Source organism: Zootoca vivipara, chromosome 2, assembly GCF_965207765.1.
Source record: "Zootoca vivipara chromosome 2, rZooViv2.hap1.1, whole genome shotgun sequence".
Classification (NCBI taxonomy): Eukaryota; Metazoa; Chordata; class Lepidosauria; order Squamata; family Lacertidae; genus Zootoca; species Zootoca vivipara.
Genome location: NC_142584.1, coordinates 46,309,846 through 46,330,564, shown reverse-complemented (window position 1 = coordinate 46,330,564; position 20,719 = coordinate 46,309,846). Strand labels below are relative to the sequence as shown.

Genomic DNA, 20,719 nt, shown 5'->3' with positions numbered 1-20,719 from the left:
GGTATCTGCTTTTACTCCTGGCTAGGGTCCAAAGCCTTTAACAGGATGGCCATCTGTCAAGTTTGCTTTAGTTGAGATCCCTGCATTTTTATTAAAGTTTAATAAAAAAACCAAAACAGCTCCAAAAAGCACAAAAAATAAGCAAAATAGAGTCCTCTCTTAAAGGTAGTTCTTAACCCTTACCACCCACAGAAGATAGTAGGATCTTTCCTTTCCCCTCCAACCCTTTCACCCTGGGTGGGAGACCAACATTTGCCTGCATCGTACTCAGGGTCCTTCATTAACCACCTCCAACCCCTTGAGTATACAATCGCGGCGTGGGACTAGGCATTTGCTTTGCAACTGATGGTTGGCTGGGGATTAGCTGTGTGTTATGGGTGTGGTTGGTGGAAGTACAGCATGATTTGAATGTGATTTTATATATGTGTGTGTGTGTGTGTAATTTAAAGCAGCTTCACATTGCAAAGTATAGTGGTACGGCAGCCAATATCCTTCCTTCTGAATGTAAGTGGGTGATGACATTCAGTGGCCTTACTTTGTTCTTGTGTCTAACTGTGATGCAATATAGTGGTCTGCACTGTCTTTGGGAGAGCTTTAAAATAATTACGTTTTCTTCTCTAATATAATTTGACCTTTCTGCTCCCTTAATCAATTTACTAATCATCTTTGCTTTCTGAACATTTGTCAGATTTTGATTCATTTATAGAAGGCATCTGGTAGATAAAAGGTTGGTTCCACCAAATACATGTTTCATGAGATCTATTTCATCCTGCTCTGGCTAATCTGCTTAGCTTGTGCTGTGATCAATAAAGACTTTTAAATTGTATCAGTAAAAATTATTATGGGTGAATAAATGCTATAAAACAAAACTCTCTCTCTAAATATCAAGGAAATAATTATTTTTCTGCCTAAGTGTCAAAAAAATTTTTTTTCTCTTGTAGAATTCTGAATGCAAAGAAGAAGCAAAAAGACACCAGATTAATTTCCCAGTGTTGAAAGGATAATAAGGTATTTGGGTGGTTTTGGTATCATAGGGAGAATCTCAAAAGGATATCCTTCCATAAAATGAACCAATATGAATAATCAAAGTTGCAAGAGATACTTGCTCTTCATTCCCTGAGTTTTAACATTCTTACTTTACTGGAGCGGCACACCCAATTCAAATCAACCCTTCTGAAATCTAGTCCTGCTGCCCAATACTCTCTTCAGGTTATCTGTGTATGAGTAAAGAGGATTTTTACAAGATGGTCCAATTTGGTATTTGTAACACCTAGCCTTTGGTTTATTTAAGGAAACACTCACACTGTGGGGCAAATGTATGGCAACATTTGGGCTTTCTTTTACAACCATGATTGCTGCATTCAGTGGGGAGTTGCGATTCTTTGTCCCAATATTCCATAAACCACTGTTTGTAGCTGGACTGCATACCAAGAAGGGACAATACCATACTACCTGTTAATAAAATGTTACAGAATTTCAGGCAGGTACTTGATTTATTCTGTACAGAGTATGAAACTGATAAAGCACACCAGAGTTTTAAAAGTAATTTCATTCCAAATATTGAAAGCATCCATGATGAGGATAATATGCTTGATTTGAACTGGATTTAGGCCCACTTCTGACCAGCTGAGTCTCAACTATTGATTCTTTAATAATGATACAGCAAGCTCACATATATTACTATTATGCTTCAGAACTGTTTATATGCCTCTGTGAAATGCCAGGAAGCAACAGAGAGAATATTTTAGTATACAAGACAGCCACCTAAATCAACAGGTATACTTGTTAGAAAGGCAGTTTATTAAATTTTTAATAACTTTCCTGATTATATGACATAAGGACATAAAGCAAATTTTATAGCCATTACTAATCATGTTGCTTAACTGAACAATACTGGGATCAGTTTGAGGCCAGAGCTTTAGCAGTGCTTACACAAATTTCAAAATATTAAATTTGCCAACAAACGTACCATCCATAAAACACCCCAGTACAAACACTCAGCCTAGTGAAAGATTTCCAACACATACTCCTAGGGGGGAAATTTTACAAGGCTAAGGCCTCAGAAGAGAATGAGCACTAGCTGACATACATGAATTGTTAAGAGTAAAGAAAAAGAGGCTCTTAAAACAGTGATTGTTTACACTGGTTCTTCAAGTAGTCAGCTTTGCAGACATGCATGGCTTCTGCCCCTGCACTGGGCCTCATATTGAACTTTCTAGAGATACACAAGCACTTTGGCAGGTAGCATGCTCCCACTCTTAGTACACACACTGAAGAGCCAAAGCTCCCATGTAGTTACTGTTACTTTTGATCAGCACCACGGCATTATCAGTAGGGAGTTTCACTCATCTTCTGAGCTCAAGCTACATTGTGTAAAAATGGGGTTCAATCCAATGGTGTCACTCAGCTGGTGGTAAGGCTTCCTTCAGTATAATGGGGAGGGAAGCAATTGTCATTATTCCAGCTGTCTGAAGCAGAGTTCAAGAGGTGGGTGCTGCAGGGAGGATGAAGAATCACTTAAAATCGCAGTGCATTATGTACGTGTCAAGCTTTCGTCTGAAAAATGTATGGGCTCAAAAGCAGCCATTACATTTGTAATAAAAAAACCTACCGGGGTATATCATGTAGCTTACATGGACATGAAAGCAGAATCATGTTTATCCAACCATTGCGTCTTGTGATTTTTTTGGAAATGCAGAGTAGAAATATTTAAGTAAATAATGAAGGTGGTGCATAATGAATGAAAAACATGGCCCCAATATGTTTTGGGTTCATGAAATTTGTGGCACTAGGAAGCCTGTGTGTATGTTCTGGGTGCTAAATGCATGTTCAGTGGTGTTAAGGAGCAAGAGGTGCACAAAACGGATGGATTTCATTTTGCATTGTGGGTTTTGCAGTCATTCTTGTGCATGAATATTTCACCAACTCAAAAATGAACTTTGCCCATTCTATACCCACCAAAAATAATTTTCTGCCCAAGTCCACACACACACACACACACACACACACACACACACCACAAACAACAATTTTGTAAGAGATAGTTGGTTGTATAAACCATATAAGCATTTTAGAAATTCAACATTGTGTGTGTGTCAAAATCTGAATGTTGAATTATGGAAATTTTATTTTCCAAGCATTTAATTCAGGTGTTTCTCATCACTGGACAATTTCATTATAATGACTTCCGAAAGATAAGCCAGATAACATTTATCATTTTATACTTTTATTATTTTATTTTGAGAGGAATGTGGGATAGCAAAGTCATCAGCAGCTTTGTGGATACTACCTGCTGTGCCTAACTTTTTACTCTCTTGCTGGGATTGTAATTAGAGTTTAGGAAATTTGACCATAAAACTCATTAGTATTGGCACACTTGAATTTTGTGCGTGTTTAGCTAACTTCATTTTGTGGCCTGCAATTGCTTATTCTTTATTTTCCTTCCCAAAAAGGATGCCAGAGGGGCTGGAGCAGATGCTACTGCCACACAGATTATCACTTTTTCCTTCAAGCTCCTGCTGTGAAGAATCCTTGGCATCAGTGCCCAAACCCTATCAATTTGTACAAAATATTGGACTGAATCCTCTGCTACACATCCAATCTATAAAAGCAGAGGCTTTAAATAGCCAACAGCAATCAGTGACCATGCACACATAAATAAACACAGTGTTCAATCCCATATAATTGTAATAATAATAAATAGATAAAATAGGAAATTAAGGCAATGCAAAATATGATCGGGGAGCACGAACAATATAATAGCTTTAAAGGCTAATATACAGTGATGTCTGAGAAGCAATCCCTCAAAGAGGAATGTAATGCGACATGGTTGAATTGGCATCTGAAACAGATCACTGGAGTGGGGCAAATGAATAAGAAGTCCTACACTGATTGCTCAGCATAAATATTGTTTACAAACACCCATTAATAATTAATTAATGGCAGTCTAATTAAAACACCACATTTTTAAATTCTGTAATCACTTTAGTTAATTAAGAGTGGCTTTTGTCCCTCCCAATGTGAATATTGCCTGCTGTCATTTACCAAAATTCTCCTACTTAGCAGAGCCATCTTCCAAGAACTCAGAATAGAACTATGCTTCTCACTGGAAAGCACCTTAGGAGCTGAGCTGAGAATGTATTATTTATGCCTTCTGAGGTTACGTCACAGAGTCAAACTGTGTTGCAAGCAGGAATGAGACAAATGAAGAGCAGTAGAGAATCAGCAATGAAAACTGAAGCAGCACTTTCAAGTAATTTGTTTAATAATGTGTCCCGGGGAGAAAGACAAGGGCAGAGGCAAAAGCATGACTGGCATCAGAACTGCACGTTCAGGTCACAATAGTTGATTTATAGGAATGCAGTTGTGATTCTGAAACAGAAAGGAACTGATTCAGCATGAACACTGTACAGTTGGGTTCTCACTGCTTTCGGTGAACAAGAGAAGATTGCTGATAAGTGCCATGAGTAGCAGTGACGGTGATATGAATTAAGGGCCCTGTATGACGTAATATAATGGTTTTCTAATAGTAAAAAACTGAACAGAGAAATGCTTCAGGAAGGAACAAGAAAGTATTTCAATGAATTTTTTTTTCTAATTTTGGGTTTTTTTTAAATACTTTTTCCTCTGGCCAAAACTTCTACTATAAGTGAAGAACTGTGATGAGTGGATTCTACCTGCTGTGCCTAATTTGTTAACTCTCTTGCTGGGATTGTAATTAACTGGCTAAGAAACTGGCTAAGAAAAATTATTGAAGGGGGCATTAAGAAACCTCAGTTGTCATTCTGATTTGGTAGCTTGACTTTTATGTCATGCAAGGAAAGTAAGTTCATTAGGAACATAGGATGCTGTCTTATATGGAGGCAGGTTAGTCAACCTGGCTCAGTATTGTCATCAATACTAGCAGCTCTCTTGAATTTCAGACTACACCCAGGCCAACAATGCCTAGCCCATATCTATACATCAGAAAGAATATCTGCACAGTACTTCAAATAGAATTCTCAGTATACCAGAAAAAGGCAATGCATAAAATAGCCCTAAGTATGTGCTGTGCTTAAGAACCCAGTCACGGCTTTTGCTTCAAATACCGGTACATTTTTCTTTCTTTCTATGACTGGACCACCAGCTGAAAAACAGTCTCCTAAAGGTTGCCAATTACATCCAGGAATTTTCCAAAATGTGCTGATTTTGGAAGTCCTGAGCAGCAGTAACTTCCATATACTTCAGAATGCAATGAGAATTGTCCTGCAGCAATAACCTGGCTAACAGCACAGTCTTTGCATGTCTACTCAGATATATATAAACAAGAAATCTATTTTCTTAAATTGAAAAAGTGCAGGCAGCCTGAGGGTGAAGAAAAAAATCAGTGTGCTTCCTACGGTGCACATGGATCTCTAGTTTGGTGTTTTTATTTTATTTTTTGAACAGTAGATGATCTTTGTTTGCATTAAACAATCAAGCCACTGACACTTGATCAAATGGTAAGCAAATGTCAACAACAAATCTTTGAAATACAGTGGTTTTCCCCCAAAGTCTCAACAAATGAAACTGATTTGTAAAAATGTTACGAGAGACATTGCATATATTTCTGTAAATCAAGAAAATATTTAATAAAAAAATACAGTGGTACCACAGGTTACAGACGCTCCAGGTTACAGACTCTGCTAACCCAGAAATAGTACCTCGGGTTAAGAACTTTGCTTCAGGATGAGAACAGAAATTGTGCTCTGGCGGCGCGACGGCAGCAGGAGGCCCCATTAGCTAAAGTGGTACCTCAGGTTAAGGACAGTTTCAGGTTAAGAACAGACCTCCAGAACAAATTACCGTAAGTTCTTAACCCAAGGTACCACTGTACTGGGTTTTTCTGAAACAGTGTTGCTTTGGGGCATAACTTTATCTTTAAGGAGAGAACTGAAATGAATCACCCTGTCTGAGAAAATGCTGCTTTACTGCTTACTACCTGTATATTCAAGGGGCATCAAGACACCTCAGTTCTCAGGCAGTAACTTCTAAAATATTCAAATTCATCTATTTCCAAAATTACATGGAATTGATTGATGCAAAAAAAATTATTTATGAACATTAATAACTATTTCAAGATCTATTTAAAACATAATTATACGAAACTGTAAAAGATGCTAACTTTTATTGATCTACAGTTCTTTATAGCTTTCTTTAATATGCTTTACCGCTACCAGCAGCATATCTTTATAAGTTTATATAAACAGAAACTTCTATCACAATCCTATGCATGTTTACTTGGAAGTAAGTCCTATTGTGACCAATGTAACTTTCTCCCTAGTAAGCTCATGTAGTACTGCAGCCTTAGTATAGCACATAAACAATGGCAACACATATGCAAAACAATAAGTGCATTCATGAACCTATCCATACCAAACTACAGGGCAAAGCAAGTCTGGGTATGTGACTGAGGCCTCTGCTGCTGCCTGTACCAGTTTCTGGAAGAAGCAACCTTGCTGCCTTCTTTTGGAAACCAATAGAGACAATGGGAGGTTTGGTTATAAATCTTACTCATTAAGACAATGATGTGTGAACTAGACTAATGTCCCTCTCTTACCTAGTTAGCGAATCTAAATAGGCTTAACCTTTCCCTAAAAGAAAGTACATTATTATTGATGTTTCCAAAGTCGCCATGTTTTATACTAGTAAGAATAGTATGCCAACAGCAGAGAAGAAACTTCTTCCCTTGAGAGTTTGCCATTAAGGTTTAATATTTGCACTATGCTTTCCTTGAAATACCTATCATCTGCTCACATCACATAACATCGCCTCACAAAATCATTTGGGCATTTATTCTTCTTTAATGTCAAGGTCTTGTTAACATCACACTATGCTCCTCATTATCAGGACTTGGAGTATATTAGACTACTGTTGCATGTTTAGACCTTTAAACCTCCCCCTATAAATAAAAGGTCCAGTTTCCCCAGTTAAAGCTATGGTTTTCCCAGTAGTGATGTATGAAAGTGAGAGCTGGACCATAAAAAAGGCTGATCGCCAAAGAATTGATGCTTTTGAATTATGGTGCTGGAGGAGACTCTTGAGAGTCCTATGGACTGCAAGAAGATCAAACCTATCCATTCTGAAGGAAATCAGCCCTGAGTGCTCACTGGAAGGACAGATCGTGAAGTTGAGGCTCCAATACTTTGGCCACCTCATGAGAAGAGAAGACTCCCTGGAAAAGACCCTGATGTTGAGAAAGACTGAGGGCACAAGGAGAAGAGGACGACAGAGGAAGAGATGGCTGGACAGTGTTCTTGAAGCCACCAACATGAGTCTGACCAAACGGTGGGAGGCAGTGGAAGACAGGAGTGCCTGGTGTGCTCTGGTCATGAAGAGTCGGATATGACTATAACGACTAAACAACATAAATAAATAAATAAATTCAGACAAGACTCAAATTTTGGTTGGTTTGTTTTTGGCAGAATTTAGGCCACAACTTTATTGCTTATATCAGGTGAGTGGTTGCATAGGCTCTGGTTCGACTAGCTCCCTGCACTGTTGCAGGTAGCGCTGACCCAGGGCACCAGCATAGGTCAAACTAGGGTGAACACCTGGAATGGCGGAAAGCTGGAGACATGCTATGTCCACCACCCAGATGTCCCCCTGGACTCACACAAGGGCACAACCCCTCTCAGGGTTGGCCAAACCATTGAGTCCCTGGATTCCTTTAAAGGAATAACCTTCACATAGGGATGGCGAGAGCGTCATGTCTACTCTGAAGTACATCTCACTCCCAGGTAAGTGTGCAGCCTAGGCATGCTTCCAATATATTGTTAAACATTCCTCCTTTCCCCAACACAATGAGAAATCCAAGGGCAACACTACTGCCTTTTGTTTGCTTTGATGACTGAGGCTTAGGGACTCTTTATAATATTGTTTTATAATGTTGTGAAGCCCCACCCCCAGCCCCTCTCGTTTCAGCTAAATCCAACAAAAAAAAACCTCTGAGCTCCTAATTCAAAATACAAGTTGTTGTTTTTCTGATGCTACATACTTCTGCAAAAATCTCAGACCCCAGCTTCTACAGGTAGAGTGGACTGCACCACAAAAGTCTATACAAGTAGAAAACTGGAACAGAGGCAAGTGGCTTATGACAGATCCTCCCCTGAACAACAGACATTCTCGTGTTTAAAAGAAGACCTGATATACTACTGCTTCGGTTACTAAAATATAAAGGCCATTGGCAGAAGACACAGCAGTTTCAGTCAGAAAGCAAAGCCATTACTGCCTAATGATGCATTTAAGCCTTGAGTGAGGCCACTGCAATTATGTTACAAACTGGATGCAAATAAAAACAAGCAGTCACTGGTCTGTTGGTCTCTCTCCCTCTCTCTCCCTCTCTCTGGACTCAGCTATACAGCTGCAAATAAAAAGTTTTGAATGTGTTGTAAAGTGCAATATACAATTGTGACACTAGATGGCAACTGTGTGCTATAGCAAATTCAATGCCTTTTTCAAAACCATTTTAAAAACATTTTCACAATGTTTTTATCATGCATATAGATTCCAACTGTGTGTGTGTGTCACATATGAAAATAAAAAGCTAGAATTTTAATGGTTTAGTTGTTGGCATGAAAGCTGCTTGCAACTGCAGGTAGGTGATAGTCCCACCAAAAAGCAGGCTGCCCTTTTAATATTTTTTAACACTGAAATGAAGTGATCCTTTCAGCATCTAAAAAAAGGGAAAGGTGAATGTTGATGATGTTTTATTTAATACATTTATACATTGCTTAATATTTAAAATAGCCTCATAGAGGCTTACAAAAATGAGTGTGTTTGTGGTTTGTGTGTGTGTGTGTATGGAAATAAAACCAACAATGAAACTGAAAAACTACAATATAATGCAATGCAATATTATGTAAAACTATAATACAATGCAATCAAACAACAACCACTCCCCAATTGATGTACTGCAGATCTCTTTAACAAAGTGGCAGCTCTAAATCTGCAGCACAATAACATCCTTCCCCCGCTCATGTTTAAGCACTTTGCCAACTTAGGAGGGATGTGGGCCACCTCCTTTAAAGCACCATACAGATGCCTTCAGGCATTGCATTTCGTGTACCGACCATCTGAGCCATGTTAACACAAGCATCTTTTCAAGTGACATGGTCTTCCATGAATAATTCCATAAAATTGGATGTTATAGTGGAGAGTAGGGGCTGTTTAAGTTTGACTTTTCTGCTCTATATGACTAAGAGAGTGGCAAACATAATCAAACTTTAAAAAAAAAATCAAGGTAATTAATTATTCATTAAACAATCTGCAGACAACTAAAAGGTGCATTTATGTTAATGCTATTAAAAATGTATAGTTGGTAATGAATGGAGAGTGCCCAGACACCTTCTCTTGGAGTTTGGGTGATCGTGTGTTATCGACCCCAGCTAACGGATAATGCTAATGGGTAATAGAATTTCTTGTTCTTAAAGGGAAAATCCTTTGGTAACCAGGTATGAAAAACCCTCCTGCCATTTTATCACTGAAGAGAATGCAAGATGGGGATGGTATGTTAGAATGCTTCCACATGGTTTTTATTTGGCCTTAAAAATATACAAATATACAGTAAAAAAAACCTGCATGTAAAAATAACTTTCATGTCAGGGAGAATGCTAGGCTAGAATCAGACACATGCTAGATTTCTAAGGGCAGGCAATGTGTTTCCAACTGAGAATACTGAAACAAGCAGTACCCCCTCCCCCTGCTGCATTCTGAAGTACCACAGTCTCATTGGATTGTACCACATGCTTTTTCTGAGCATTTAGTTCTGCACACATTCTTTTTTAAAATGAACCCAACCCATTTTCTGTACTGCTGTTTTAATATTCCAATCATACCTACATTTGTTAAATTAAAGGACTGTCAAAACAAATCAATTATATACTGTACGTATCAGACATGTTCTTTAAGTTTGAGGCTTGTTATCTCTCTACACACACACACTTTTATCAATTGGGAAATCATACTTTCTTGCCAAGTGTACCCAGATTGTTAGACTTTGATAAGACCCCTATCCAACATCCCATCAACCATAGCTTTTTCTTTTCTCTACTCAACTTCAGCTGAGCTTTAATGGGAGCTGCTTCTGTCAGTTCTAATATTCAAGGAAACACATAAGGAGATGTGGTTTATGTGGGCTGGTGGGAAAGATGTTGGATGCAGAGCTGAGTTAAAATTCTTACTCAGACGTCAACTACTCTATTAAATTGGGGAAGTCTCTGGCCCTCTTCAGGAATGCTCTAAATGGGTTTAAACAGGCTTGTAGAGGTTTTTCATGTGTTTTAGAACCATGGAAAGTCTAGGCTTTAAAATGGGTGGGAGCTTCCACATGAACAGGAGCCCCAACTTCAATCAGTCACCTTCTTGCATGACTTCCAATATGACAGGGATTGAAAACACACTTGTCCCCATGGCCCACCTGTCTCATGTGTTCACAGAACTTGGTTAGAGAATGTTTAAAGAGGGTTGCTAGTTCTCAGCTTCAGTTACCCCATTGTAAACTGAATTATAAAACTGAACGAAATCATTGTTCACGACAGTAAAGTCTGGCATCACATATTGTAATGTCACAAAAAATATTCACAGAATGATACTGACCCTTTAAAACAAAAACAAAATCATGTTTTTACACACCCACATATATACATACATACATACATACATACATACATACATACATACATACATACATACATACACACGTAATTTTTAAAGACAGTGATACCTATAAAATAAATAAATAATAATTCCCTTACAGCAGATGCTTTGAAAGTGCAGTATGAAGGAAGGAAATCCTTCTGGTCACTTGGTTCTTGCTGCCTCTTTTAGCTTTGTCAGAATATGAACTGAATTACAGCCATTTAAACTTTATTGGAAGATTATTGGAACCTCTTGCTGTTTGCTTCTAATGTCTTGAATTGCTATTTTCATATTATAAAGGATCTGCCTCAGCAGAAAAGCAATCATTTACTGAGTCTTTGGCAAAAGACAATATGCTAGGTCCTAAATTCAGCACCTAAGTGCAACCTAAGTCAACCTCTCCTCTGTAGATCAAGATAGAAGATATTTGCAGTTACCATTTCACTCTTCTGAGTCTGGCAGGTAAAAGTCCAAGGGCGGTCAATTTGCAGTTTATTCATAATTTGTCATGTTAACCAATTAAATGCAAATACAATTGAATACTATCAAAACTCCAGTATAAATACTTTTCTGAAATGTTGAAAGACATGTGAAATGGCTTGCACAGGTTTTTTAATCACTTTTGATCAGAAGAAATGTCCATATTTTATACCTTTTATTCAATGTTAATTGAAGTAACACAATATAACTAAAATAGCTGCCAAAATAAGCAAGTGGGTCCATAGTTCCAGCCCCCTAATTAAACTTTACCCACACCAATTAATCAACTAAAATGTCAATTTGATTAATATACCTATTAAAATGAAAAGTTTGCAGCCCAAAACAAATTCATGTGTAACTACGAAGCTGTGCCTTGATGTGCGAAAGGCCAGTATCGTCCTTCGTTTTGACTGTCTGGCTGAAAGAGCATCCATCTGCCCAAAGTGCTCTTGCATGTATGTGTTTTCTGCTTCACTGAGCAAATAAAATACTTGCTGATGTTAGTTCAGTTGTAGAACCTCTCAGCATGCAACATCATCACCCCATAATATTTATGGAGAAAAGGTGTCAGCATGCATGACACTTTCCCAAAGTTATAGATATTTTTTTCAATCTCATCTATGCCTCTTTTATAGAATTTAACACCAGAGAATGCCATTGCTGCAGCCATACAGCACAGAATCTAATCCAGTGCGCACTGTGCCCATGCTGCATGTTTCATAAGTCTTTAGGTTATTGCCTTGCCAGAAAATGGCTTGCATTGGCACAGCTGCAGCAGCAGCATATGCTGAGTAAAGCAAGCATGGCAAGACCTCCAGCTATGCTGTGAGTCAAGTTCATTGCTAATGTAACAGCTTACCTCTCTGTGTCAGGCAGCTGGTAATACTAAATAATTTTGTAGACCACCTTTCACCAATATAGAAAAAATAAAGCAATCATAAAACAATTAAAAATGATTCAAATGAAGTCAAGAAAAAGCAGGAAAAATTAACACCACAAACCAACAGCAACAATGTAAGCTAACAGCTGAAAATGGGTTGAAAGAAAAGTGCTACTTGCACACACAGGCACAGTTAAGCCCCTTGCCAAGAAGCCGGTGGCAGGGGGATGCAGAAGCAGAATAATCATAGTACAACGTTCTTGGATCAAAACAGGCCACAACTTTTATTTATTACAAATGTAAGTAGGCTTTGGCTAAGGCATTGGGTATTCTGAATGATCCAGCCTGCTTGCTGGATGATGACCACTGGGGGTTGATCATGAGATAGGGTTGCCCTATGACATATAGAATAGAAGCAACCCATCAGGACCGCCACCTTGGGTGTAGGGACAGAAGCACCTCCTCGAGGATCCTATTAATGAGACACCCTGTTTCCTTGGAGGGGGAAGGCAGAGAAACTCCCCCTCCCTCCACCACTGATGAAGGATCCAACCCATTGCCCATTGCCCAATTTGTCTGGAGGAGAAATTCCTCCCTGGTCCTAAATCCAGTGACCTAAACTTTCATAGGAAAGTCATACAGTAAGCCGTGCTAAAAAGGTGAGTGCGGAGAGAGACTAACTGGCAACAGAATGTGGAGGTGGGCCTGAATATATCCCCAGGGGGGAACAGAGTCCCGGTCAGTTCTGCCCCCTGAAGTGTCGCCTCTGGGCCTGCTTGTGATTGATCAGTGGGTGGGAAATTCAAATCCCAATTGCCGGTGGGAGAAGACATGACATTCCCTGCCAGCTGTTGAGATAGGAAGGAAGATTGCATGGCGATGAGGGGTGGGGGGTAGTGTGGAGCCACAATTGCTGCTTCATATTGCATGCTGAGCGGAACATGCCCACAGCACACTAGAACAGCAGGTGCTAAACTCACAGCCTATGGAAACACAAGCTCTGTGGCAGTGACTGAGAAGGGTTTGTTTCTTATGAAGACAAATCTAATCACACACTCCAGGGAGGTTCGTTTGGGGCACTCACTACAATTCCTGGATTGTTTTAGGGATCAATAGATCAAAGTCAGTACCTAAAGAAAGGTTGGAAAATGCAATAGGTACAGAAAATGCAATAGGTGCAGTCATAATGCTTTAGTCCTTAAACAGCTACACTGGTTACTAGAATATTCTGAGGTCCATTTGAGTACTAAAGCAATATGACTGGAGTTCTATACCTATTGTATTTTCTAACTTTTCTTCATGGGTAGTCCCTGATAGAGCACATTGCAACAGTCAAATCTCAAGATTATTAAAGCATGGGTGACAATGGTCATGCCTCTGTCTTCCAGCAGAGGGTGCTGTTATAATACTGTCAAATACCGTAATGGTTAAAAGCACCCTGAGGCTATTTAATTATTCAAGAAAAGGTCTGTATACAGAAGTACTCTCTTCTAGAAAGGCACTTTCCCCTTCCAAGCAGTCCACTAAGTCCCTCACTACTATCACATCCACTTTCTCTGGAGTGGACTGATCTTAAGTTTGTCTAGCTCAGGGGTGGTGAAGCCAAAGCTTACCCCACCAAACCACTATAACAGCCCTTAGCCAGGTGCCTCTTCAGCACTGTGATTTCTTAATTCTGACCTTGGCTCAACCCACCACTGTGCTGGGACTATCTGAATCTGGATAGTGTTCTTCAGAGTTTACTTCCAAAGTCTTTCTCACAAATTAGTATAGCTGCAAGGCAGCAGAGGTTTAAGGTAAGTTTTCCTTCTCCTAGATGGGCTACCTTCCTAGCTTAATGAGCCCCAGCTGCCCCTCATTTCCCAGTACAACACATGCAGAAATAACAACAACAACAACAACAACAACAATTTATTATTTATACCCCGCCCATCTGGCTGGGTTTCCCTAGCCACTCTGGGCGGCTTCCAACAGAAAAATAAAATAAAATAAAATAATCAATTAAACATTAAAAGCATCCCTAAACCATAGCTGCCAAGTTCTCCCTTTTTTAAAGGGAAATTCCCTTATGCTGAATAGGCTTCCTCGCGAGAAAAGGGAAAACTTGGCAGGGCTGCCTTCAGATGTCTTCTATTTATTGACTGTTTGACTCACTATCAATCTGCCAGAGCCTGTCTTCACATGCAGGGGGTAAACAAGTCCATAACTCATTGAGGGGTTAAGACCCATTGGCTACCCTCATCTGGCTAAGCCAGACAGTAAAAGCTGTTTCCCAGGATGTGGCTGCTGTCAGATGCTGACAGCTTCTAGGAGCTGCATGTGAGAATTGAGTGCTGAATGCCATTATGCTTTGGTCATCTTTGAGACATTTTTGGAAAAAGAAACAACTAAGGAGTAAATCCCACACACATCCAGACTGCAGTCCCTAAGACAGTTGGACAGTGCCTTGTATGCCTTCTGCCAATTCCTGCCAAATATATTGCTCTCCTTTCCTTTGGACCACATCAGCAAGGCCAAGAGGGGGTCTTGTCGTATGAGCAGCTCAGGACCTCCATACACACTGCCCAGGCTTGTGACCCAAGGAGGTCACTTCATTTTTACTTCATCCCTGGAGGCACATTCCATTTTCCCTCAAGAGAAATGGATGGCAGCAACTTGGCTAGAGTACTGCATTGCAAAATTGGAGAAGTGCAAATTTCAAAGGCTGGCTGGGTTTTGGTTCATGTATTGTTTCAGAAAGCATAAATTTAGCCTTTAAATGTAAACTGAATTGAATTTCTCCACCATCCCAACCTTCCAGAAAGTGTGGATGGAATCGCTAGCCTAGTGTGCTAAATGCTATGGCTATCATTGTTCACTGGCTTGACCAGCAAATGATTTCCCACCGAAATTATGGTCTGAGGCACAAGCTATATGTAACTCTTCAAATGTGAGTTATTCTGTTCCCAATCACAAGCAGGGGTAGAGCTACGGTACCTGCCCCGGCACCCAGAGCAGCGCAGGTGTCCCTAGTCACCTGCTGCCTGCACAGTGAGCGTGGGGAGCGCCTCAAACCACTCGCGCGGCGAGCGTCCCTAGCTGCCTGCTGCCCGCATGGGAAGCGCCACTAACCACTTGCGTGGCGAGCGTCCCTAGTGGCCTGCCACCCATGCAGCGAGCGGGGGTGGTGGTGCAGCAATGTCACCTGCCCTGATGGCTAACACCCAGTGCACACTGCCCCCGCCCCTGCCTTCCTCCTCCAGTGATCATAAGGAGTGAGATTGCTGTAATTGTATGCATTCTTACATAGAACTAAGCCCCAGTGTGTCTCCCTCGCATGTGTTTTTCAGACTGCAATGTTTAAAAAGCCTAAGGGGTGCATGGGTTAGGAATTCTGAACTACTATCCTCATACTCTAATTTCCCCTCACTCCGCACTTTGGCTCTAACACCAGGAATAAGGCCTTTTAACATCAAACATATCTATCCTACTCATAGTTCAAGTTATGAACAAATTCCATATGTGCATGCAAATAATTGAACTTTGCTGCCTTCTTGTGGTAATACAGAGAATTTGCTGTCATTTCTTTCTTTATAGAACTGAATAAGCCTTACCTTCATCATTTCGGAGATAATGACATAGCTGAGGCGTGGTCTAAAGAAAAAGCAGAATGAGATGATAGAATCTTGATTTGGTAGAGTGGGCTGTACCATTTCAGTCTGCATGGATGCATCTCACATAATGTTCCCCCATATTAATATCCCCCCACATGAAAACTCTCTGCAGAAAATAAAAACGAAAAATATGGCCGGGGGGGGGGGGGAGATTTGGGTTAGTGTTCTCTCTACTGTGTTATTTTCTCTTTGCTGTGACTATGTTTCTAAGTAGAGCATTCAAAAATATAATCCCTGCTTGTCATGTGGTGGGTATTACCACTACCAGCTCAGAACTTTGCCATCTCATTCTTTTTAATGTGTAGACCCAGACATCAGTGACCACTAGCTTTGGTTCACATTGGACAGGGAAAAAAGTTTCCTGGGTAATATCATTTCTTCCTTGTCACTGTAAACCCTTCTTTTGCAATGGTAGGATTAAGCCCCATGGTTCCTTGTTTACGTATTTAGATTCAGAAAAAGGAAGTGGTGGAGTTGACTAACTAGCTGACGGGTTTTCTGAGAAAGAAAAGAAACCGTTTGGTTCACACCGGAAGCTGCTGCTCTGAGCAGTTTATTTGTAGCACAGTTTTGAAGAAAGCCAAAAACTTGGGAATTTACCAGTCACTGTGTGGGATGAGTCCTGCTCTTGGATCACTCGCAAGATAACAGGCTTGTAACTGGCTAGGCAAGAAGAAGAGAAATGGATTCACGAAACACTCCCTATCGCTCAGAAGTGGCCCGCTGGTCCCCAGATGAGTTAGCAAACTACTTCAAGAGGGTAAGTTTGATTTCAGTTCTGCTGCTCTAACTTTATGCTACAAAAATGATTTTTCTTACATGTATGAGATGATCACTTTATATGAATCCTTGAGGAGCCATTTCTGATAGACCTTATGCCTCCTTCTGATTGTGATGGAACTTGTTAGAAACTTCCTAATTCACTTTTATGAAATGAAAGGCTCCTGTCTCAACCCTTCCCCATCCTTTCTCTTCACTGAACTGGGATCCTAACATCTGTTCTGTGATTAAAACAGAGTTCCATTTATAGAATGGGCCTCCCCTCCCCTTGCAACCCAAAAGTCCACTTCTGATGGTTGGAGGACCCTTCAAAACAGCATGAGATGTAGCACAAGGAGGGGAGGAATCACAGAAAACCAGGAGATCCCCCTTGTGTGAGCAAAAGTGTTGTCTGCACATGTAACCATACCTTTTGAGCCAGGCTATTGTCAATCCCTAACTTGTCACACCTTCTCTGCTTTGTGTATCCAATATGGATTTGCAAGCTTCCTGATAAAGCACTGTGGCCCTTCAGAACTCTGTATAAAACCTAGCATGTAGTTGGAGAGAAATGAATGTTGTTTAAATAATTAGGAACACTAGTGATTCATTGGGCACTCTGGTCCAATATATGAGCACATCAGTCGCAGGTTGTCCACCCATTCCAGTGGCAAGATACTACCAATGAAACAACACAAAGGCCTGTCTTGCATCATTTGTCAAAGAAGGTTTCACCCTGATTTTACTTTAAGTGAGAGAGAAGCTGCACATCAGGGCATGAGGAGCCCAGAGGGCAAGTGAGCTGTCTCCATGATGTTTGCTGTCTGGGGGTGAGGCTAAAATGCTGGGGAACCTTTGCTGTGAAGGTGTATTTCCAAAGAACCTAGAAAATACATTTTTATTTACCTCATAAATCCTCATATTTATTTTCATACAACTTAGCTCCAAAGTTCAGAGAATTTCAAAACTCTGAATGTATTTGTAAATGGCTACAATCCGTTATTTTCACTCCAGTTGGCTATGAAGTTCTGTGTATTTCCATAGGCAAATTGCATACTTCTCAGCCAAGCTTAAATCACAGGGTGCTGCAACAATAAATAAACCCAAATGCATGCCATGGGGGAAATGGGATAAAATATTAAATTTACATAAGCAATCTAGGAACTTGTAACTTTCTTTGCAAAGTATAAGGTTTGTTTTCCTTTGAATCCTTTCACTGTAGTTCACATTTTGGCAGTGTTTAAATTGCAGGGGGAGAAGTCTATGGCTTAATTATTGCTTTAGAAAGCTGTAGGGAGTTCTGCCTTGCTTTGCTTACTCAGGCTGCCGAATATCCAGCAGGGTCTACCTACCTACCTGTTGGCACGGTCCCCCCACCCCCAATACATTTGTTTTGATCAGACACTCCCTCCAGTCAATCCACCCCACTGCTACCTTCCAGGCCCCCATCTGCCTTGAAGTCTATGTATACTGCCTGGAAGAAGTTTCCAGCTAAGTAGAACAGCCTTTTTAATTTTCCTTAAACTTAGGTCCTTTCCACAACAGTCACTGCTATTTTGCAATTAACCGAGAATGAAATTAAAATAGTGGTTCTATATGGCACTTAACACTATGCTATAATCACATTAGCACCCAGCAATACCCATTCCCAAGAGTGAGGCTTACATGACCCAGGAGTTTTCCAAAAGGAATCTTGTAGAATCCACTCCATGTATCAGATATTTGTCTCACACTCCATTAACATTGATGCTGGGCAAAACTTAGTATTTGTCCCACAATAAATGGTTTCCTTTCTCCAAGTTTTAGCCATTCATGAGCAACACACCCTACTCTGCCAAGTATGAAAAGTGATCATCTGGCTCCAGAGACAATTCTATTTTGCCTTGAAATCTCCTCTGAGCTCCAGTTTTGATACAGGAGTTGCCAAAAAAGGAGTTAGAGCAAGGATTCCTACTGTTTCCCTGCACTGGCCCTAGAATCACCTTCCTGCCTTGCATCTCTCCCTCTCCCCTTTGCCTTTCACTGCTTCTTCTCCCTATTGGACTCCACAAAATAATAATAATAATAATAATAATAATAATAATAATAATAATAATAATAAATAGCCCGCCCTGGCTAAAATCGAAACAAGTTTATTTATCCGATAGCCCGGCAAAATATCCTGGAATACTATTGAATGGAAGGGAGTCAAACTAAAACGAGGCATCAGGAATCTCTTAGTATCATGTCTGTGTGGGTGCATGAATTATGTCTCTTTGAGCTGCTGCAGATTCTGTTGGCGAAGGGCAGAACATCTGCCACAAAATAAATGCTTAGTGTTTGCTGGCCCTTTTGCAATTTGACTACCCAGAATGGAGGGCATGAAAACAAAGAACAAATTCTTGAAAATCCCTTTCTGGAATTAAAAAAGAGTCAGAAATACAGGTTCCAGCCTTGGTGTACTCACGTAAATTATCTTAATCACAGTGTGTAGAGACAGACTATAGCAGTGTTTTTGCTGTTCAAAAGGGAATTGGGTTGATTAGTGAAGAAAGTCATCCACTGTTAATCGTTGCTGTTCTGTACCATCCAAACTGTATTCCATGCATTTGCTTTGGCTTGGGGAGTTTCTATTGGATGAGGCCAGAATTTCCTTTTTGAGACTCAATCTCACAAGCACAAACAATAAGACAGTTGCTTACTGCTGCCAAGGTTACTGAAGTGGGAAATTATTTAATACCAAATTCTATGTGAAAGTAATGATATGATTAGCAACCAAATAATGTTTAAAAGAACAAATACCAGGCATGGGGGTGGGGGGTGGGGTAATCAATATTAAAGCACATAGGGAGAGCTAGTTTTAAGCCTTCCCCTTACCAGTGGCAATCTCTGGATTTTATGGGGAGGAATAACATTTCGATTGGCACCAGTGAAGATATTGTTATACTTTCTCCCCTTCCTCCATCTTTTCTGCTCTTAATTGCCCCTGCTGGGAGCCATTTTCTCAAATATGATGTCAGGCTATCATTACTTTGGGTGCAAAATATAAGATGTTCTTAAGATTCTCTAGTATGTTCTTAGGCCCAAATTGCTAATTTGCACAGGATTACAGTCTATATGAAGTGTCCAGTAGTTTATGAACAGGGTAAACTAATTTATTTTTCTGAGTTAAAACAGATTCTGAAATCAAAGCTTAAGCTTCAAAAGTCACTAGTTCTTCAGCTAATAATAAAAGTGAAAGACAAGATAAACTTCCCAAACCATTCTCACAAATGATCCTGTAAACTGATTGTCTTACACCAGTCTCTCAAATACAACATTGCACTCTCTACACAAAATGGCTGCCTGCCTCTCTAACTCTGTTGAAATTATAGAAAATGAGAAAAGTCTAAAAAAACTGTGGCTGCTGCCTTATCCATAACCGTAAGTGAACTGTGACAAATTCTAAAATGAATTCTAAAACTACATTCATTTTGAGAAGGAACTGAGTAGATTCTTTGCTCTGTTGTATCTTTCGGACAAACCTATTGTCTTAGGAAGGAAATGCAATTTACTAGATTTCGTTTGTGAATTACTACCGCATGGCAACAGTGCACTGGTATGCAGGCTGAGACTCTACCTGCCCGCAGACTGTCTCGCCAGAGTGGTGCATGCTCTAGTTATCTCTCGCTTGGACTACTGCAATGGACTCTATGTGGGGCTACCTTTGAAGGTGACCCAGAAACTACAACTAATCCAGAATGCGACAGCTAGACTGGTGACTGGGAGCGGCCGCCGAGACCACATAACACTGGTCTTGAAAGACCTACATTAGCGCCCAGTACATTTCCGAGCACAATTCAAAGTGTTGGTGCTGACCTTTAAAGCCCTAAACGGTCTCGGTCCAATATACCTGAAGGAGCATCTCCACCCCCATCGTTCTGCCCGGACACTGAGGTCCAGTGGCGAGGGCCTTCTGGCGGGTCTCTCGCTGTGAGAAGCCAAGTTACAGGGAACCAGGCAGAGAGCCTTCTTGATAGTGGCAGCCGCCCTGTGGAACGCCCTCCCACCAGATGTCAAAGACAAAAACAACTACCAGACTTTTAGAAGACATCTGAAGGCAGCCCTGTTTAGGGAAGCTTTTTTCATACACCACTGTTATTGTGAATTGTTTTACTTGAACCCTTAAAATGATAGGAAAAGCTCTCTTTAATTTAAATCACTCATAGCTGCTGAATATGTTAATAGAAGATAAGTAAACACTGTCCTCTAAAGTTTCAGGAAGATAGGATTAGATGGGAGGGATTTTTGTTGATTTGTAATTTGTGGTGAT

The 20,719-nt window shown here is 40.3% G+C and overlaps 3 protein-coding genes across 4 annotated transcripts in view; 2 read left to right on the top strand and 1 right to left on the bottom strand.

Annotated features, from left to right (window-relative positions):
* Positions 1-20,719, top strand: part of KCNMB1 (potassium calcium-activated channel subfamily M regulatory beta subunit 1) — a 353,074-nt gene that overhangs the window by 70,286 nt on the left and 262,069 nt on the right. The window lies entirely within an intron of this gene.
* The window catches only part of KCNIP1 (potassium voltage-gated channel interacting protein 1), a 566,415-nt gene that overhangs the window by 509,413 nt on the left and 36,283 nt on the right, over positions 1-20,719 (bottom strand). The window lies entirely within an intron of this gene.
* LCP2 (lymphocyte cytosolic protein 2) overlaps positions 16,161-20,719 on the top strand; it is a 35,921-nt gene continuing 31,362 nt past the window's right edge. Inside the window, exon 1 of the mRNA XM_088664361.1 lies at positions 16,161-16,429. Coding sequence (XP_088520487.1) covers positions 16,352-16,429 — 78 coding nt within the window. The 5' untranslated portion in view covers positions 16,161-16,351. The remainder of the gene's footprint in view (positions 16,430-20,719) is intronic.